Source organism: Pezoporus occidentalis, unplaced genomic scaffold (assembly GCF_034315485.1).
Source record: "Pezoporus occidentalis ecotype Australia unplaced genomic scaffold, CSIRO_AGI_Poc_V1 ctg177, whole genome shotgun sequence".
Taxonomy (NCBI): domain Eukaryota; kingdom Metazoa; phylum Chordata; class Aves; order Psittaciformes; family Psittacidae; genus Pezoporus; species Pezoporus occidentalis.
Window position 1 is genome coordinate 536,232 of NW_026913607.1, and position 22,113 is coordinate 558,344.

The 22,113-nt window shown below is 43.7% G+C and overlaps 1 protein-coding gene across 1 annotated transcript in view; it reads left to right on the plus strand.

Annotated features, from left to right (window-relative positions):
- Positions 1-14,094, plus strand: part of PTGFRN (prostaglandin F2 receptor inhibitor) — a 74,692-nt gene extending 60,598 nt beyond the window's left edge. The window contains exons 7-9 of the mRNA XM_062614654.1: positions 2,151-2,258; positions 8,993-9,298; positions 10,556-14,094. Of these exons, the coding sequence (XP_062470638.1) occupies positions 2,151-2,258; positions 8,993-9,298; positions 10,556-10,722 (581 nt within the window). The 3' untranslated portion in view covers positions 10,723-14,094. The remainder of the gene's footprint in view (positions 1-2,150; positions 2,259-8,992; positions 9,299-10,555) is intronic.
- The last annotated feature ends 8,019 nt before the right edge of the window (positions 14,095-22,113 follow it).

Genomic DNA, 22,113 nt, shown 5'->3' on the forward strand with positions numbered 1-22,113 from the left:
AGGCAGTACCAGGATTATTGTGGTGCCAGTTTGCCATTGGTCAGTGCGTGTACTGTGAATGCAGGGATGTTCCTGACAGAGTCTGATAGTCTGTTTCTGTTGCTGTGACACTTCACACTCCACTTGAGGGTTTTGTGGTTACAGCTGGCTGGAGTGCCTTGGTCCATGCTGCCTTTAGACTCCTAGGACCTTGAATTTCTTTCTGCACAACTCTGAAGAAGATGATGGGAAAATATGGGAAAATAAATATATATATGTAAATATATAGATATACAAATAATAGATGAGCTGCAACAGGAATATGGTTGGGTGTGTGTATGTGAATGTTGGGAAATAAATTGAATTTACATGGGAGAAGTTTGGGTAGAGGCTGAGGAAACAATCAGATTAATCTCTCTTCATTTCCCCAGAAAAGGATCCCATCGTGCTGAGCGGCAGCCTGCTTGTGAAGTCACTACCTAAAGAGCTGAACTTCGAAGTATTCTGGGTCTCTTTTTTTCCTTAGATATGTTCTAGCATAAGCATGTAGGAGTCTCATCTGGTAGTCCACATGTAACCTCTACTGCATCTCTATCACCCTTGTATCCTTGCTTGGTGGGGTAATTTGCAATCTTAATTTATGATAGAGAGGACTTCTAATGTCAAAATGGTACAACCCTCCGGGATTTTATATTTACATACTTCCCTTGTACACAAAGTACAACTGCTTCTGGGACAGAGGAGAGGGCTGTCAGAAATCTATGGCATAATAAAAAGCAGCGCAATTTCCCTGCGGAAATTGTGGGGGGAATTTTGGAAGCCACAGGAGTAATTATTGCATTGTAATTCATTTCTTAGTGTGCTGTGTAATCTGTGCTGACCAAGACAAGCCAGGCCCTTGTAGTCTAGAATAGTTTCACCAAAAATGACAGCTCTAGCTTTACAGAACATCCAAGTTTCTTTCCAGAACCTCAGTCTGGAAGTGATGTGATAAGTACGTTCAGTGTGGTGAGTTATCAGCATAGCTTTCCACAGAAACATGTTGGGAGGGCAAGGGTCAAGTGGGGTGTGTTGGATGATTTCATTAAATGTTCTCCATCAAAAGCCTTGCTTGCCACTGATCTTCAGTGGATTTGAAATTTACAGTTCCTGTACTAAAACAGTGACATACAAGAGTGGAGGAGGGCAAATCTTCCAGCAGCTTTTCTGTCCTTCCTTTTTATGCTGCTTGTTCCAGAGGTAGCTGAGCCAGGTAATGATAGCAGCTAATGGATTCTAGAAAAGGTAAATCTGGCTCCCAAGTTCCTTCTTCAGTCCATGGCCCCTTCCTCCAAAGCCACCATTAGCATAAGCTTTCCTCCTTGCTACTCACCTCATTTGCTTTGTTTTGTAGAGAAATCACTAAGGGTATTTTGACACGTGCTTCAGTTTCTGCCCAGTGAAATAGACAGTACTATCAACATTAGCATATCTGAGCAGTTGTGGTTTTGTTAATTTTACACCAGAGATGTAGTTGTTGTCAAAATTTGGGGAAGTTTGGGTTAAGCACCTCAGAAGTCAATGCCACACATTGTTAATGGTGTTTGAGCATTTCATAGCAGCCTAATGGTTTTCATCAATATCATCACCACATTGCAGCTGACGGAGTTATTACATGCTTAGGCTTTGAGACATCTTCTACAGAAGAAGCTATCTGTGGCGGAGCCTGAAGGAAAGCCCAAGGAAGTGTTATGAGATGCGCTTCTTGTATTGTCTGTGTTTCAGTTCTGTATTGTTAAAATACTGAACTGTGAATTTTGCTCTAATGTGAATTCCTATCAACAGCCTCAACCAAAAAGATCCATGTTGGATTAGCCTGAAGACCTGGACTCTTGTGCTCTTACAGGAGTCATCAGTGGAAGACTGGCTCTTTTTGTGCAAGACAGTAGATGCCAGGTTTGGGCAACAGCTTCTGTGTTGGGTGACAGGTCTGGCAGTTTGGGTACTTTGTCTTAGTGTAGGAGCTAATGGCTAAAAATGGATAACTATTTTGCAAAAGCTGACACAACCGCTTATCCGTGTTTCAGTGTTCTTTCTCTAAAAATGAGCAGAGAATATTTCAAAACATGCAAGAAAGATTTTGGACCCTGAATAAAAACCTGTCGTTAACAATTGTGGTTACTCTTTTCTAGGTCCCGTGTTTAATGTCTCGGTGCATTCTGACAACCCGACAGTTTACCAGGGTGAAGTGGCAGATTTGTGGTGTATTGTCACAACAGAAGGAATGGCACTTGAACAAGGTATTTTGTCAAAATTATTTTACTTGTAACTCATTTACCTTCACCAAGTAGAATAATGCCATCAATAACAACCCTGTGTCCTTTAAGTGAGGCTGGAGAATGGACAATCAGCATTGAAAATCCTGTAGAACTCAATAAATACAGGAGAGCATGTTTGCTTTACACAACCCAATTTAAAACAAGGGGGTTTGTTCCACTTTCTGAGGGGACAGGCAGAAGCTGTTCTTGCAGCTAAACCCCTCTGTGCTATCTGTGCCAACTCACCTTACTGCCGGCAGTCTCAGCCTACAACCGCTAAGGCTGTGAAAACTATTCCTGTTTCCCTTAATGGGAAAGGAATTGTCAAATCCTCTTGGAAGAAAATGGTCATCTGTAAACAAATCTTAGTCACTTGGCCAGTCAGCTTCATAATTCAGAGTTAATTTAAGGCTTAATGTATAACTAAAAATCACAATAATTGCTGCAGCCTAAATATTAAAAATGAATGTTTATTGCTGATGCCTTCAGAGGTGAGCATCTTTTTTTTTGTGGAAGAAGAAACAAGGTGCATATTTGCTATGAAAAATATAGCAGACACTTTAAAGGCAAATTTTTTGAAGAGCTGAAAAGTTCAGAGAATTTCTCAATACCTAGCTGCTTGCCAATCATAGCCTTGAGCTGCTTTTCATCACAATGCTGTGACAATAACTACGGTTATTATGCCCTAAGTTCAGAGAGAGATTAGGTTTTTTTTTTAAGTCATTCCCTTTCTCTCTCTATATATGAATATAAAAACCTATTTAAAATCTATAAATATATATGTAAATATAAATATATATACCCAAATAAAAATGTCGTGATTCATGTAAAACTTAGAAATCTGCACATAAACCATGTGCAGAAAATATTACTTACAATGTAGTAGCTGATGAGATGAAGTACCAAGCTTGATAAAGAACCATCACTTTCAAATTCCCTAGGTGCCTGTTTTGCATTAAATCTGAGTCTAGTGGGGAAGCAATTTGCCAGATTACAGTTCTGTGCTGCCTGTGAAAAAAATTGTAGAAGTCTGTAGATTGTATTATTGAAATGCTTGGTAGGGAGAAAAAGGCTGAGTAAACTTTGTCAAAAGATTCATAGCCTGGGATACTGGACACAGTAAGTAGCGTTGTATCCCTGTACCTGTGCCTCAGTCTGTCCCGTGGCTTCTGCTCAGCAGGAAGCTTCTTCTAAGTTGAGGTGTGCCCAAGCTTTTACAGGTACTGTTGTAAGGCAGTACTCAAAATAGCTGGCTTCCTTTGCAAAACACTAATTGCTGGCAGGGAGCCGCTGCTGCTTCTGCTGGTGCTTGATAGCTAAAGTAAGCTTAGGGTTGCCTTGTGAAAGAGGCCTTAGCATCCCTGACTCACTTAAAACTTGAAAAGAGGCTACTTAGTAACAGTGGGGCTCTCAGTGCTCTGTTGCATTTGGGTTTGTAATTGGTTTTTGTGTGTTTGGTAGCTTGAGATGGGGAAGAAGTACTGACAAGGTAAGAATAATCAAAAGGATCAAAGTAAAAAGATGTCCTCTGGAAGGAGTTGCTCACAGCACAATTACCTTTTAACTGGACAGCTTTGTAAGGGTTTGTGGTTGTCTGTTGAATTGATGGATGATGCCTAGACTTGGAAATGATGCTGTTTCCAACACCTGCAAGCAGCCAGTGCAGAGTTTTAAATGTCAGCCCTGCAATCTGTTCCATAAATGGATAATGTCATCTCAAACATGGCAGATGCCTTGCCTCTTTGTGGTTTTGACGAGTGGTGGGAGTTGATTGTGTTTGTTTTGTGTTGGGGTTTTTCTGGGTTTGGGGTGTTTTTTGTGGGGCTGTTTGGGGTGGTTTTTCATCTGTAATGGAGCAGATGAGGCATAGGCAACAGATATGCCTGGAATTAAGTGTAATGTTGTGGCAGATTTTGAGGGAACCTTTCAGTCCATGCTCCGAGCCTCCAGTTGCTGAATGAGCAGGATTTGGGGCCTAACCAGCCATTCTGTGCAGAGAACCCCTATCTGTACCTTTCCCATGGGCCTGAGAAGCTGACCTCTCTCCTGTTCTTGCTAGTCCTCTGGATGAGACTGGCAGAAGAGCTGCAGGGAACAGCTGGAATCTGTGAAACAGCTGTAGCATGCTCAGATTTCTCTTGTCAGTCTAACTTCTTGTCCTTGAGCTATAAATGGTACTAGAGCAGTGGGATAATGGAGCAGGTTAGGTGAAGGACCTTAAGGGCTCATATGATGACAAACAGATGTAGTTCCTCAGTAGTTCCTTATTCCCCTTTATCCCATCTTAGATCTGTCTGTGTGCTGAGTCAGTATCACAATTTAATTCACAACTAGAATGGAGAACTGGCTTTTTAAATTAGTGTGAAAATAACAGGGGCTGTCTCATTCCAGACGGAAAATGAGGCACATTGTTAGGGAAAGCCTATACCAGGTATTTGCATAAACAGAGCAGGAGTTGCCAGCATCTCCTAGAAAACAGATGACAGGAGTACAGACATGGTCTTTCCATTTGGGAATGTGGTGAGAAAGGAGAGCAGAGCAATTGCATTTGAATATGAGTGGGCAAGATGCCTTTCAAAGGCCATCTGCTCTTCTGGTGCAGGGCTGTGTTTTAGGCCCCTCTTTTGAGCAGAGAAGGATCAAGGAATTTGATAGGATATCTTGTTTAATGCACATCCAAAACACTTTGAGCACAGTTGGTATTCCAGCCAGCTCTGCTCTTGTATACATAAGCACTCAACTTTGCAAGCATGTATGTGGATCAGTATGTATGCTTCCTGTAATAAGCTGAAGTGTCAGGTGCTACCTCTTCTCTCTTGCATACACAATCAGAAAAATAAAGTATTTCCAAGGAGCTGAAGAAAAGTTAAATCACCTATTGTCATTGTCAGTGCCCTTCTTTACTGCAGTTAGATTGATCCATTTGTTTCTAGAAGTGTTACTTATGGGTTGGACTTTGGTAAAGGTAATTCACAATACTCTATGTGTGTTTCTGTGTACCCACCCTGTGGGAAACTTTCAAAAGGATGGGAAAGGTTTTGGCATGACTGCTGTGTGCTTTAATTTCCTCTGCTTCTTTGAGACCCTGCTGAAATGGAGTGTGCATTACTAAGCTCAGTACATGACAGCAACCTCTCCATCTAACGAAGCGCTTCTTTGGCTTGGCAGCTGTGGTTAGTGTTTTGAATTCATATGAGAGGAATATGTGTGTGTCCAGGGAATAGTAGTTCTGTGTCTTGAAGATATAAAAGCTGCTTCTGATATTTCTGTTGAATACACATTTTCACAAATGATCTCTCTAGACTTCCCTGATCACCCCTTCTTGGGCTATGTGCTTAGGGATTTAAAAGTTTTAGTTATTGTGCCTGAAAGGAGATGGTTGTTTTTATCTGCTCCAGACAGATGCAGTGGGCACTCTAGAGAATTTAACAAACCCAGCTTGTTCACCTGTTGTATGGCTTGAAGTGGTTTCCTCAGCTGTCTAGGAACTCCTATTCAACCTCATTTAAATGTATTAAGCAAAAAGGGTCTCAAAATTGTGATTCAGTACTGTAACAAGATGCTGAGAGAGCAGTGGAAGTGAATGGTTTCTGAAAGCTGGTCTAGAAACAGGATTCCCCATTTTGAGGAGTGATTGGCCAGGGAAGCAGCTAAGACCCAGACAGCTTAGTCCTGTGTGTCAAATTGAAATGTGCATAAGGATGTGCTTTACATGTTGATGATCCTTACTAACTGGGGAGGGGAGGAAGCATAGCGTCACTATTACTCTGCTTGCAGAGCTCTGAAGGGTCCAAATTCTGGTGCTTTTTTCTTTATGAAAGGAGCTAAGTTGCATGACCTGAGGACACTGAATCCTTGATGGCCTTCTGAGCTTGGCACTGGGATGTTATCCTTTCCTGTAATATGGGGTATTTTGTCCAGATGCCTTATAGTACTTTTAACATTGTAGAGCGTGGAAGGAACCAGTGAAAGAAACCTTTGTAGGGTTAAGTGTGAGTGTGGTTCTTGTGGTTTGGTTTGGTTTTGTAAATCTGGGGCAAAAATTGTGAGAGTGACTTGTCAATGTTGATGCAAGGTGTGTGTAGGATGCTGCAGATGCTTTTGGGAAACCTAGTGTGTGACCTGTTTTATGTTAGTAAAACTATATTTATTATCACTTGAGAGATGCTAGGCATGTTCATCACTGATCTTTAGAGAGCACCTGATTTATGTCATAGGTTTGCTAAGTTTTCTGTGGTTTTATTGCATGAAAACCAGAGATATATTGAAGCAAATCAGATGACTTTGCTGTATTAAGCTATTTCAAGGAGGATAGCAACTTGAAGCCAAATCCTCCCTCTGACTGTCTGTAGTGAGTCACTAATTGCACACTATGTATACTGACTAATGAAATATGTTGGCATAATACTGTTGTCCCATATTGTAATTACAGAAGATAGATTCAGCTATTTCAAAATGACAGCAAGTGCCTGCACTTGTCTCTGTATATGGAGGGAAAGGAACCTCAAATTAATTGGAACTGAAAAGAAAGAATTCTTTAGAGATAGCAAGTTGCCTGGGAATCTGAAGGCTAGATTATTTCTTTTTATATCTAGACTTATTGTTTAAACCTTTTTTAGCCTGTGCAATGGTATATTCAGGACTTGGCCTGAAAGGTGTCTATAGGCTCCTATGGTATCTGGAAATACAAGAGCTCATGGCAGTCTTGATGATCTTTGGAAGGTGCTGGTTGTTCCCAAAGTGCCTGCCTGTGGACCGTTGTTATTACCGTATTTGGCATAAACAGGCAGCATAAGAAAGAATAGTTTATAGAAACGGAGCTCTCTCCAGTAAAGGCCCCGTTTCCCACAGATGGTTGGATGAGTACACAAAGCAGAAGTCAAAGTTTGGTCCTGTTAACTGAATATATGTTTATGGTAATTTTTATTAACATCACTTTCAAGAGAAGGCCTATGCCAAGTAACCAACAGTCGTATTTGTAGTATGACAGGCAAGAGTGATTGCTGTGAGGTCTGCTGGTCCACATGACTTACACTGACCCCCATGTAGGACTGGGAGACCTACTCCTGCTGTAGGGCTGCAAAATAGGCCAGGTGCTCTTTTGAGGCTCTGTGCTGTCGCCTGGAGCACCTGGCTAAGGCAGGAAGTTGGCTATTGTTCCAGAAATGAGCTTGGTCAGCCAACATCTCTGGTAGTAACATCTGCTGTCTCACCTTTCTGTTTTGTTTTGAAGAAGTGAGTAAAACCAGCGCACCTACAAGAGAGTTGAGTGTACCCTGAACAGTGGGTAATTTTCTGTCTGCCGTAAAGGGGAATGTTCTGTCTGGCCAGCTGATGCTAATACTTCACATAGCAGAGCTGAGGATGTCCCTTTACTTTTAAAATATCATTTTAAATTTCCCTTCTTTCCTGAAGTGTTAACTTGCCTGATAGAGGCTGAAAAATCATTTGCTCTTATACCTGTAAACAATTTGAGTACAGCAGCAGGTTTGCAGCAGGTTTAGGGCTTTATTTTTAACATTAGCCTGGAGATCAAATCTGAAAGTTCAGAGAAGAGCAAGCTCAATATAGAAAAAAATATAAGTTTTAAGTTTCAGGTTGCTAAAACTGTATTTTTCAGAGGTCTCAATAGTATCAAATGGAGGTTTGATACATCGCCAGAGTCACTGGGGACTGCCTTTAGTTGTGAAAAGGTCAAGCCCTGTGTATGCGTTCTACCAGTACCCAAACCTCAGGATAGAAACAGTAACCTCTGTTTCCAGTTTGGGCCCTACAGTTTGCTAATGTATCAGGAAAGAAGACATGTTGAAACGAGTGAGCAGCCTCTCCTGTTTATGCCCTAAGTTATGCCAGGATTCAGACTCTGACGCATGTTGCTAGGCTCATGTTAGCAAAGAATAGCACTGGCTTTTAAAGTAAGTACTCTGCTACATCAGCCTAATAGGGTTAAGACTGAGGTCTGCTAAAGGGGTCAATAGGATCTGTATGGACGTTGGAAGAGCTAGATGTGCTGATGAACTCTGACTACCTGTCAGCTTTGTTAAACATGGAAGGTGTTGCAAATGCATTTTGTAGATTCTCCTTGGGTGGTAAAAATTGTACAAGGCATAATGCCTGATGATGTGTGACAGTAACTCACAACTCTGAAAAAAAAACTTTATAAAAACATCGTGGTCAGGCCTTGCTCCTGAATACTTAGTGGTTTTGTAAGTAATTTTTTGTGCTCTGTCTAGAATCTCTGTATTCATTTAGGTAGACCAAATGTAATGAAGGGGCCTTCAGCAAAGAGCCTTCTGACTTTTGTTATATAGGCCCTGCATGAAGATAGTGATTGCAAATACTTAGGACTTCCACTCCCATTTCACTGTAGGTTCAGCATAGTTCTAGAACTGCTTATGACACTATGCCTGCTTGGTGAAAACTTAGATCAGAGATTAAACATAAGTTTTAGGATAGCAAGTAGGAAAGGAAGAAATCTCCTCTTTGTTGTCCCTGTATTAAGTCACCCTTTCTGTGCAACTGCATCCTTCCTGCTAGTGCATTTCATTGCAATTCACTACTTGAATCCTCCTAGAAAGGACATGTTCAGAGCATTCTCTTTTTCTTCTTTTTCTTTCTTTCTTCCACTGTCAGACCAGTGTTGCCTGAGAATGACACTATGAATACTTTTCAGAGCTCACCACCATGTCTAAATTCATTTTTGTCCTCAAACACAGATGATACGTCCTTTGATGTTTCCTGGTTTGCCGTGCACTCCTTTGCATTGGACAGAGAGCCCGTCTTGCTGGCCTCACTGGACCGAAGAGGGATTGTGACACAGAGCAGGAGAAATGGGAGCAGTGATCTCAGCCTGGAGAGAATCAGCCCATTAGAATTCCGTCTCCGTGTGCATGGCTGTGAGGATCATGACTTTGGGAACCACTACTGCATAGTGACTCCGTGGGTGCGATCTGCCACTGGTGTATGGCAGCGGGAACCTGACATCAAAGCCAAACCCATTTTTCTATCTGTGAAAATGGATGGTAAGAGATTTCAACATGTCTTACACAGTCTCTTTCTTTTTTAACACCTTGTTATGCCTTTCTCTGAAAAATATTTCCTATGACTATTTTTAAAGGTCCCTATGATAATCTCAGATTTTGTTACTCTTTTCTATTGTTTGCAACTTCTGATTCCAGATTCTGTAGACTAGGTAGGCCTGAACAGATCACAGTCACAAGACTGAAGTGTTTTCTTTCCTGATCATTTCCTGGTGATGTTTTGCATAGCTGGGGCATCTTTTAATCAAGGCATAATATCCTCTTCAAGTGTTAACCCTTTGGTTGCCTGCATGAGGAAGCCTAGGTTTGCAGATGGGGTGTGCTGAAGTAGTTGTGTTGTGGTTAATGTCAAAACTGAGAACAGAAAGTCAGACCTCTGACTCCTTCCTCCCTCTCCTAACCACATGACATGCTGCTCCCTGCACTTAATACCTTGTCCGCTTTCTAGTCTGCGTTGCAAGAGTTGCTGGACTTCATAAGAAGCAAGTTGGACGCTAGATGCTGCATTCAGCATGTAGCTAAGGAAGATTAATGCAGGAGGGGTTTTGAACTAGTTGCTTTCTTCTCAATATTTCTGTGAAATGTCATATTGGGAAGTTCCATGAACTTAAAAGGAATCAAAAGTTTTATTCTCCCTATTGTGTAGCTAACTATGATAGCTGTACTTTCCAAACTCCTTACAGTTCTTGACCCTGCCTTTGTCTGAGCAGTAGGTGCTTGCAAATCAAATTTTGTGTTTAGGTACCAACTTTGGAGGTTGATTAGACAGGGTTGTAAGTGGCAGCAAATATATATTGTACAAGTAGTTCTCATCAAGCAAAGCATAAATGAATCCTCCTTGTCATTTGGAAACAAACTACAAAGAGTGCAGCCACAGTCTGCCTCTGATGAGGGAAGCTTACAAGGCTTTTGTCTGGAGGAAGAGGTGATGGGGCACCCCTTGGAACTAGCTCTGCTTTGCTATCTCACTCGAAGGCTCCTCATGCTTCCAGCCTCCCTGAGGCTTTGAAAGGATAGAGGAAGAAGTGGTAGAGGAAGAGCAAGGGTGAGGAAGTAAGGGAGTCCAATAAAACTAATTTTCGACCCTCAAAAGAAAATCGGTGTAATTTCTCTCTGAAATAATTAATGTGCCCATAAGTGAATACTGTGGGATTTATTTATTTGTTTTTGGTTTTAAGGAGAGAACAGAAATCTCTGAATTTCTCTGTGATATCTAATGATGTTGCCTTCCTCTTTCAGTTTTGAATGCTTTCAAGTATCCCCTGTTGATTGGCATTGGTCTGGCCACTGTCATTGGACTCTTATCCTGCCTCATTGGCTACTGCAGCTCCCGTTGGTGCTGCAAGAAGGAAGTACAGGAAACAAGACGAGAGCGTCGCCGGCTAATGTCAATGGAGATGGACTAAACATGGAGCCAGACACACTTGTATTTTGGGAGAGACTCAAAGGGCTCTTGGACTGTGCTGAGACACTTGCCCACAGGCCCAGAGAAGACAGTGCATTTCCTCTCTGATTGCAGCTTGGACCTCAAGCTTCTCCTTGTTACATGTCATGCCCTGAGAGCATTCAGGCCATATGTAGCAACTTGGAATTCTCCTTTTCCAGCAGCACTTTCTGCACAGGAATCATGTCCTTCTAATGTGCAAACTGTTGAGTCTTCTTTCACCGGGGCCCTGTGACAAAATTCACTAAGGTTTTTCTGTTTGTTTGATTGGTGGGTTTTTTCCCCTCCTCTTGGTTTTGAATAGATGTATGAAAGTGTGATGGTGAGGGTGACAAGTGGGAAAAGAGCTGGTAAAATGTCAAATTTTCATTGTATTAACCAATCTACTTTTCCCTTCCACCCCCATCACACCATCCTGTTCCCTTCCTCTGTCCACCTTGGTATCTCACAGACTTCTCTGTGCTGGGTTGAAGGCTGGAGAAGGTTCCTCTGCTAGTTTCTCATGAAGCTGTTCCAGCAACAAATTGGTTTTCTGGTTGTCTGCATGCCTTCTCTACCCTGGCTTTAAAGGGTTTGCAACATAACATGCCTAGAGATCTCTGGGACACTTCTTTTTAAACTTATTTTTTTCTTTTATTTTCAGTGCTTAAAGCTCTTGGCAGTGAATAGAGGCTAACTTGGCAACCCTGAAAAGTCAGTCCTGAGACAAGGATTTGTTGGCTGTCTCCTTATGGCCACCTTCTCTCACCTTTTCACCTTTTTCTTTCCCATTACAGCTGCTCATTTTGTGCCTGAGACCCTGTTCTGCTTGTGTAGAGGGGCATGTGGTGTCTAGAAACAAGGCCCAGCCTTCTGCTGGCCTTGGTGGAGAGCTTGGAAGACCTTGCCCCTAGTGATGGTGTGACTTATGGGGGAGGAGGAAAGAGGTGGATCTTTGTCTGCAGTTGGTCCACTGATAGTGATTAGATAAGACCTGTAATCTATGTGTTACCAGATGCACAGACCAGACTCCAGTGCTGCTTCTTCCAGTCACTCAGTGGTAACACTTGAACCTGTGGGCAGAATCTGAGACCTGCAGTAGCTGAAGTGCAGCTCAGGGTTGGAATAGGAGAAAGCCCAGGAGGGCAGCAAGAATCCCTCAGCTTCCAATGGTCCTCATTTTCTGCACAGGCCTGCAGCAGGGCTTTCAGCATGGGTTTGAGACATATTCCTAGGTGCTATAGTATAGAAGTCCTTTGTTCTTCCATGCATACTGGCTTGGCTTCTGAGTCGGAGCAGCTCCTTTTCAGGGCAGTTCTGTCTTCCCAGCACAGCTGGTGTTACAAGCAATAGAAGTCAGAATAAAGATATTTTATGTAAAGAGGCAAGGAAGTAGGACTGCACCGCAGTCTGATGTCCCAGCCAGGGCTTGGCTTGCATCAAGAAGGGTCAGAAATGTAGAGCTGAGGCCAGAGCTCAATCATTCCAAGATTATTTTGTTTTTATTTAAGATAAAAGATGCTGAAGGAGAGCATCCATGGAAAATAGTGTCTGTGGTGTGCTATTGCCAGTCTAGACTTTACTTATGTATTAGACAATCTGGTTCACTAATAGCTTTTCTCACTGTATATTCCAGGGGAGCTGGAGAGTTATTATTTGTGCTACGAAGGCTTCATTTTGCAATAGTGTTTGTGGGACCTTGCACTCAACACAATAGCTATTACAGAACTGGAGGTTTTGGAGTAAACTTTGTGTGTATTTTGGGTTGTTCTGGTTCCCCCCCCCCCCTTTCATTGTGACCTTTGTTCTGACATTGACATGAGGCTTTTGTCTAGAAGGCTGTTCTGCTTCCTGTATGTGAACATGCATGCTGTCGCGTATGTACACATATGTATGCATAGAGGTGTCCAGTGATTTTTGGAAGCTGAACATGAGGCATCTTCAAAATAGATTAGATTTGCAGAGTTGGGGCTTGCAGCTTCTCATTTGACTCTTTAAAGACACTTGATGTAGTATTCCAAAACTGGTACACCCAAAGTCTATCAATCTCTGAGAGACTTTTGCCTGAACATTCATAGCAACTTTTCTTTCTGACCTGATGTTTTGCTTTCTGAAGGAGCTCTGAAAAGGCCTATACTGGAGGCAGATGTAGCTGCCTTTGCTGAGGAACAGAGCAGAACCAGTATCTAGCTTTTGATGTGAAGGCCCAGAAATCTGTAGCAATGCTTTCCAAAGGAAGGGAGTTGAGGAAAGGATTCACTTGGATATTGCATAGACAGAAAGGTTTTTTTTTTCTTCCTCTCCTGTTTGTCTCTTATAGTGAAATCTTGCTTTTTCCTTCTTGCATTAAAAATTGCTTTCTTCACAGGAGGCCTGTGGCATTGGGGCATCTTGGGAGGGACATAGCAGTGGTGAAGTTTGAAGCACAGCCATCTGTTGATTTCTTACTCCTTGTTTATGTGCTCTTGGTTAAGTTTTAGGGAGAGAGGATCATGACCGTAATGCAATAATTAGGGAATGAATGAGCAGGGAACTGCCAGCTCTTCCCAAGCCCACAACGTAGCACACTTTCTCCCTGCTGGAAAAACTCAGGGTTATTTTGGTCAGGGCTCCCTGCTCCTCTAGTGAAAGGTCCCAATGTCCTTAGCTAATGCTGACCTTCCTTCATGGCCTGTAACAAACCATCATTGTCATTCTAAGTGAAGCAAGTTTGCTGCTAGCTCATACTGCTGCCAGCCTCTTGGAAGGCAGTGTTGCATCCCCTTCTACCCTGTGTTTGCTGTAGTTGGAAGGCTAGAAGCTGAGGGGCTAGACTTACCCACACCAGGTTTCCTTCTACTTGTGCCAATTTTCTATTATCCCCCTTTTTTTAAAATAGAGTGGAAATCTTACCTCTAATGAAAACAAAAATCTAGGTCACTTTTCATGTTATTATTATTTCCTGTGTGACCAGGGTTTGTGTGAGTGGAGGTGTGTGTGCATCTGGTGATGTATTAAACCTGCAAAGTATCAGAAGAGTAAGCTGCCTGAGATGCAGTGCAAGCATCCATATTTTCCTGCTGCAACCTGTGGCATTGTCAAAGTATCCTAAGGGCTCATGTCTTCCTCTGTTCACATTGCCACATCTTCTGGTTAAGCTGGTAAATTCCTCCAGGCACTTGGAATTTTGATCCAGGACAAGCTTGAACATCATCTAGCAGAAGGGCAAGATATTTTCTTTCTTTCATTTTAATTTCAAAGTTATAAAATAAAGTGTTCGGCACAAATCTGGAATGCAGGTACTGAATAGTTCTGACAATGCTGTGTAAAATGTTTCTTTTTATCTTTAAAATAAAGAGCGAGCCTTTTTAATTACGTCTGTCCTGTGGGCCAAGATGTTTGAGCTATGGCAGTTCTTTTCTTGGACCTTGCATGTATGCAGACACTATTGTTGAGGCAAGGGTATCAAATGTAAACCTTACAGCCCTGTTTCCAGCACTGTTTACCCTGTAAAATAAGCATGAGTCCTATTTTGCAGTAAGTTTTAAGTATTTCTCTATGTTTGTGTGATGAATTGGGGAATGTAATTGTTTTGAGTCTCTCCTATTTCCACTCCACTATATATATTTTGTTGGGGGAGTTTACTTTTGATTACCTAGGGCCAGGAGTCACTTTCCCCACTTCTACATACTCACCATGACACCATATGGTCTAGGGTATCGCTTTGGTCAGTTGGGGTCAGCTGTCCTGTCCATGTCCCCTCCGAGTTTCTTGTGCACCCCCAACCTATTTGCAGTTGGATGGTGTGATAAGAAGAGGCCTCGAGTCTGTGTAAGCACTACTCAGCAGTAACTAAACCATCTCTGCATTATCAACACTGTTTCTAGCACAAATCCAAAGCATAGTCCTCATACCAGCTACTGTGAAGAAAATTAACTGCATCCCAGCTAAAACCAGCATACTTGCATTCCAACAGGAAGTTGCTTGAGGCAGAAGTGGTTTGGGAATGCCAGGAGAGGTTTTGGCAGTCTGGGTTTGTGTTCAAACTAGAACATGCTTTGCCTGAGATGGCTGCAGTGCAGGCCAGTTGACATCAAAGTTTGTGGCTTCTTTCCAGATGGTGGTGGTGTGGCAGGCATGGAAAGATGTCCTCTGTAAACTGTACTTACGGGAAGCTGGGAGGTGGCACTAAGCTGTAAATTCTTATGGGGTGACAGGGACCATTAGCTGAGAAAGTGTCATAAATCGTGTCTGATCTCCCAGCAGAGCCTCTGTCAGCTGTAGATGTTTAATGCATACATGTACATGAGTAATGAGTGGCATGCTTGTGGGACAGCAGTCATTGGCCTCTAGCTGTGCAGGTTACAGCTTACTGGTAAATTTGGATTAGCTTTATGAAATCCTCTTGCCTCCCCGACCCTTCTGGAATGACCTAGATCTTAATACTGTTCTTGTCAGTGTGGTAGGATTTTATCAGAACAAAAAAAAAAAAAAAAAAGAGGACAAAACTTGAAGTCTGGAGATGAAGTGGGATACTTGCAAGTAGCTGCCCGAGTGTTGCAGTGAAAGATGGCAGCTACCAAGTGTCCAGCATTGCCTTGTATCTGCTATGGGTTCAGCTCAGCTACCTGCCTATGAAGGAGGTATCTAGCTGCCTACTGCCATAGAGGCAGTCTGAAAAGTACTTTTGTGCCAGAGACTGAGAGTTTAGTTCCTTCTATAGCATCAGGCTCAGGCAATGTGCTTGGTTGTGCCTGTTCTACAGGAGAGCCTACCTGTGCTGTGATGGCTCTGGCTGACTGCCCTGCTTGGGTCAGGGCCAATTCTGAAACCTCTGCTGGGCTGAAGCTGACTGGTGTCGAGTAGGATGCATGAGAAGACCTGCCTCCTCTGTCATCTGAAGGTGAAGCCTGGTCATGCAAATCTTCCAAGGAAGCATATGGCTTTTACCTTTTCAGTGTAACTTTCTACATTTCTATGATTGTAGGGAACCAAGATCTGCACAGCAGGTATCAGGAAGTTGGTGTTTCAAGAAACAGCCTTTAGCAACTGACTGAAGACCTGTGATATACTAACTGAATAAAAAGTCACTGCTCATTCTCATGCAAGGTAAATACACCATGAATGCAGCATGTAGTCTTCTATCAGACAGCCCTTTGCCAGGAATCTCCTTCTATTACTGAGGAATCATAGAATCACATAGGTTGGAAAAGACCTTTAAGATCAACAAGTTCAACCATTACCCCAGGACTGCCAAGACCGCTACGGTTTAGTAGGGAAAACACTAAACACTGAGGGAGAACAGCATTAGGCTGTAGGCAGCCCATGGTTGGTGCTGAAAGCTCTAGGGGAATGCCTGGGTTATTGAGGAAGCAGGGTTCTACGGTTTTCCAGGTCATTGAAAAGAGCTGCTATAAAGACAAGCTGTTCTCCTCTCCCTGGCAGTCAAACTACGTTCCACAAAGTGCCAGAAGCATGCTTGTCTGCTTCTACCTCTGGGATAGAAAGGCAGGGCTTTCCAAAGCAGGCTTTGTGAAAGCAAGTTAGTGTCATATCATACTTCGCTCATGTGGGATTTTTATGAACTCTGGCACATACTGGGCCTTAGACCAGACCACAGACTTAGTCTGAGTACACCTTTGCTGGCTTCAGAAATGAATAATGAAGCTGCAGATAGATGGACATGAAGTTCTGTTTCTTGTTGGCAACTTCAGCTGGCTTATGCCCTCTGGATCCTAGTTTGTACAATCCTGCCAATGATTTGTCATATTCAACAGGCAGTAAACAGTCTCAAAGATACAAAGGTTCCCAAAAGTTTCTTAAAGGGTGAGGCTAGTGAGAATGCTTCCAGAGCTCTTCCAGCAGAACTAGCAATAGGAGCATACCAGTTACTGGTCATCTAAGACCCCACAGAGATGTCTGAGAGGAAAGAACTGGTGGTGTCTTTGTTGTTTTTCTTGCCTCTGTGCTGGCTTCAGCCCTACAAAAGCCCTCGGCATAGGCTGGGATACTAGAGCTGTGGTAAACTGGGAAAATATCCATGCTGCTTAGCGTCTGTCTGTATATATATTTCAGCTGTGTGCACTACAGCCAAATGCAGGTTTTGAATGCAAGTACAGTAGTACTAACCTCCCTCTTGGTGTTCAGGTACATCCTCTTTTCTGTCCCCAGCCTTGGTTGCTCATTTCCTCTATGTTTTGTTCCCTTTGCCTCTCCTCTTTCAGTTCTCTTCAGGAGTTTTTTTTTCTAGATTTTGTCTCCCTGATCTGTAAAGGATCATGCTGTTCTGTGCTCATCTCTCTGAGCAGGGGTATGTTGTTGTGATGTATCCTTCAGTCATCTGAGACGTCAAGATGCTCCAGCCCAGAGCCCACTGCAGATCATCTGCAAAACATGCACACAAATGTTTTGTAGTCTCTTTCCTCATGAGGACTTCAGAAAATATGCAAGGAAACTAAGTGTTTCTAATAGGGAAATGACTCCAAAGAGACATTCAAATTCCCTTTGCCAAAGCAGAAGGACAGATTTTCTTTCTAAATAACATGGGTTTGGCCTTCTTTCTCCAGAGTGGCTGTTTGCTATCATAACACAAATGCTGTTCAGTGCCTATGAGCTTCAGACAAGCAGCCACTGTGCTAAATATTGAGCTTAGCATGAAGCAAATTAATTTATCAAGATAATGATGGGATTCATCTTGAACACCCAGGTTAGGCACCCTGGCTTGAGAAACAGTTACCTGAAGAATGCAGTTTTTCTAACCTACTTGAGATTTTTGTTTTAGAAAAGAATCTGAAGGTACCTGTTCCTCAACAAGGAAAACTCGGCTCACCTAAGACATGAGAATTAGGCAAGATACATGTAGGGAAGTATTGGCCAGGCAGGTAAGGGCTGAACAAAATGAGGTAGTGGCAACTCCCTCTAGTGATGGGCTAGGGAAGGAAGGAGGAAGCCACAGCAGATGGCTGTAGTCATTATTCAACCCAAAGATGTAAAATGGATCTTTAAGAGCTCTGTAACAACCATTCTTATATAGATTCATTAAAAAATTGGAAAATACCTTTAAGAATAATTTATGTTTTTACAACAACAGTTCCAGGATGGATTTTAATCTCGATTTTCTTATTTGTATAACGTCTCTGCCTTTGCATAAGGATAGTCCTCAGATGGCAGTTATCAGGATGGATCCAGTCCATTCTAATTGTGTTTTTTCTCCTTTGTGCAGGCTCCCAGTCTTCAGCAATGCAGCTTTTCTGCCTTGTGACTTCTGGCGTCAACCAAGTCTCACACTGAGGTCCCTTGTATGTTATCCACAGTGTTCAGTCCCTTTGAAGGTGTCTCTTCTAGTAGCTGTACCACTAGTGAGTGACCAGGCTTCTTGCAGTATTTAGAGAAAAAACATTGCCATTGTCTTCCAGCAATGAAAAGGATAATGTCTTTCTACTTTATTGGGTGTTTGGCCTTTTTCCACCTTACCAGCTGTTTTCAGTCACTGCACACTTTCTTCCCCACATCACAGTGGGCTGATAAGCATAGCCTCTTCCTCTAGCTCAGAAATGGCCATCTCTGATGTTTCAGCTCTGAGAGCATAGCCTGGCAGAAGTATACATTTCTTTAGAAATAAGATGTTAAGGTCCTTTTGAAACTGATGGCTTTTCCTGTAGTCTTTCAGGTACTTGCCGAGGTGTCTTTGCCTGGTGCTGTTATCTTTTTGTTTCTCCCTTCCATCTCCCACGGTCCCCTGCATTCATCCAGAAAAGTCTGTTTTAAGTCACTATTCACTAAATTTCCCTTCCTCAATCTGACTGTATACAGTGTTAACAGGATAGCTCTCAGTAATCTTGGGATTAAACCCCTCCCCCCCTTAACTTTGTCAGTGGTGGCAGCAGTGTGTCATCCGAATGTCACCTCTTCCCAACTTGACTGCGACCCATGTTTCAGTTGTGGGAGATGTTCTCCAACTCTCTGGGCGTAGCAGGGGAGGTGCTGCAGGCTCTCTCAGGTAGAAACTGACAGATAACAGTGAGAAAACTGCAGCTATGTTGCAGTTCTGGGTGCATACTTCAACAGGCTCTTCAGTGGCAACACTGAAGGAGGAGTTGCTTTCATACTGAAGACTGACAATCTGAGCACAAAGGAGTGAGATCTAGTGTGTACATTTGCACTTCTTGACATCTCTGTTTAATCAAAGCTGTATACCCTGCAGGCTTTCCCTGGAGTTCACTGCAGCCTCCTGCCTTTTGTTTGAAGGAAATTTGGCTTAGCGTAAATGTAACTGAGACTTTCTGTGACTATAGCCAAAACATCCCCCCCCCAAATGAGGATACCAGCAGCAATAGCATCAGTATAGCCTATACTGTGTTCTGGTCTTGAGATGCTTGTTGGCAATGAGGGCAACATAGTGTAGTGCTGTCCAGAGTGCTCTGCTCACACCTAGGAGGGTGAAAAGGTGGCATACAGGAGCAGCACATCTACTGCATGGCCAGGTGCAGCTGCCTGGGAGCTAAACACATCAGGCCTCTAAACAGCATGTTAATGCTACATTTTGAGTCAAGGTCCCCCTGACAACCTCTCAGGGCCCAAACTGAGCTTCTTTGAACACCTGTGTATGTGTACTTGGAGAGAAGCTTCATATTCATAGATGAAGGATGCTTTAGGAGCTTCAAGAGTTCTGAGATTTTAAAAAGGGATGTTCTGACTCTGTCTGACTGCTGCTTTTCCCATGATCTCAAAGGAGTGGGGAAAGAGGGAGTTGTTTCAAAAGCCTGATGCTAGGTAAGCTGTAAGCATAGTTCTCCCATTGCTATCTTGCTTTACCACTTCAGTAGCAGAGCTGTGTATCTCCCCCATGATGTTCATAGTGCTGGACTGGCCACACTCCTCTGATGCAGACAGCAATTTAGTGTCCTGGCTGGTAAGGATGAGACTTTTTGTCTATGTATGTAGCAGGGTTTCCTCAGGTAGCCCTTGTGCTGCTCTGTGGGACCTGCCACCTCTCCTCCTGCAGCCCCAGCCGTGCCTCAGTTCCTGGATCCTCCACTCACTGCAGTGGGTTTAGGGTAGGGAAAAATCCATGTGTTTTCACATTAATGCACTCCTTTGGTGTAGGCACATGCTTCCTGAAGGGCCTTGGAGACCCTCTGCCTATCTCTGAGACTGGGAAACACACCTTTTGTGCATCTTCCACACAGGCCTCTTAGGAGAGCAATTCCCTACTGCATCCACTGGTTTTGGTAGCTGGGTTGTCATTTTTCCCATCTTAGATGTATTTCACAATTGGCTGCAGCAATGGCTTTTTAATTCCCTTGCTAACATTTCTAGGGCAGCTATTTTTTATTTTTTAAACCCTCTTGCTTCTGGAAATCCTGTAATCAAATCCAAGCTCTGTCAATCTAATTAGTTTTGAAGTGCAGCATCTCCATAACTTAGAGACCTAAATAAGCAGCTTAAAATTCAAACCCGGCTTCTCTCCCAACATGTAATACACTGTTCTGTATCCCCCAGAGGTTCCTACTGAACAACAGCCCACTGCAATTGCACTCCCTCTTTCCCTCTCTTAACCTCCCTCATCTCTTCTCCAGCCTCTGCCCTCTCTGTATTCATCGGAAACCAAAAATGCCGAGGCGCAACCCTCTGCTGCTCTGCTTCAGACAAGTCTCTCATTATGCTGCTTGCTTAGAAGATGCTGATGTTGCTTTGAATGCCAGCACACAAAGGTCTGGGGGCAACATGTAGCAGCTTCTGGTGGCAGGCAGGGGAGCTACACTTGCAGACTGCCTGGTTATGTGACTGGACCCTGCGTGTGCCTGTGGGATGTACGGCGGACAGGCTCTGCTGCCCCTGAGCCAAGCCCTGCAGCCAGAGGAGCATGGCCAGATGCAGCACAGGAAAGGGCCGCTGCTGAGCAATGCCTCTCTGCTAAGGTGCTGTGCTTCTGGCTCCTTCTTGGGCTGCTGTGAGGAGGGAGATTAATTGGCTCCCTTGGTGCAGCATCCCTCCTGGTCTGTAGCTGCATGTTGTCCCCTTGAGCTTTCTTCTGCCCGCAGCAAAGGTGAGATGTCCAGTAGATATATGTCAGAAATGCACTGTTGGTCCAAACTACAAACACTGGTGGAGCTGTGACTATAGAGGAATGAGGCTTTTCAGCCCTTTTGTAGGGGTAGAAGATTAAAAAAAATAAGGGTGGCAGGAAGGTACTAAAGAGCACTTTTCATTAGGATAAATGAAGCATGTGTTTCAGGCTCTGCCTGCTGCCATGGCAGTGAAGCAGGAATAACCCATCCCACTTTCCTGAAGGGCTTTGGTGTCTCTGCAGCACCCCAGACAATTTTGTTCTTGTTTGAATTTTGTAGTAGAAATGATGATGCAAACCCAAGCAAGCACAAGCTCTTCAAAAAAGAGCTGTGGGTATTCTCCTCCTAGGCAGCCCTAGCTGCTTGCTACTGAGAGAGGACAGGGTCCTAGAAAGCTGCAGTTGCACAGGGTGGGTGTTTCCCTGCTTTCCAGCCTTTTCTGCTCTTAGATTTCAGTTTCCTTTTTTTAATAATGTGTTGTAGTTGCTGTACCAATAAAACTGTGTTTTTCAGTGCAAAACAATCACAGCAGCCTTTCTGTGCTGCTGTGGGTTTTGCTTATGAAGACCGTGTCCTTGCCAGGCATCGGAGCCATGTCCTACGAAGGCCCAGGACATGCAGAAGTTGAGTAGCAAAAGAGGTTCTTCACGCTCCCATGAGCAAAGGTCACTATTTTCTTCATCTTCCCTAGGCTTCCCCCTTTCTCATGGCTGCCTGGTCTCCCTGTGACTGGCAGGAGGTTGTTTGGCAGTACATCACCAGGGAGATCTTTGTCCACCGAGGTCACGCTTCTCTCCAAATAGGCCAAGGTGAAAGACCATGCGCATCCTGCAAAGCGAGCCTTGCTCCAGCAGGAGCATTTGTGCTCTGTCAGGAGGTTCCTGCCCACAGGAGCATGCCCAGGGGACTGCAGCTGAGCCAGCCGGCCTTAGGGAAGCTGGGAAGCCGGCTGGCTCCTGCTTCGTAACTGGGGGAAGCAACCAGCTGCCTTTGAAGTCTGAGCCGGGCTGAGCAAGCCTGACAGCTGACTTCAAAGTCTGTTGCACCAGCTCCCCTGATTATCTGTAGGCTTCTGGCACATCCCCCAAGACTGCCAGATTATCCCTACTAATGCTGTGCTCTTCCCTGCATCCCCTTACCCTGCCTGGCACCAGACCCTTTGCTTTCAAGGCTGCAGCCTCCATCCCTCCCTGTCCTTGTCCCCCTCCCCAGTCACTGTGGATATGTGGCAATGGCATTTCTGAGCTTGGGACATGGCTCCTGAGATCTGTGAAGCAAAGGCAGAGGAGGCATTTTTGGAGAGCTTACCTGTAGCCTGCACCTCT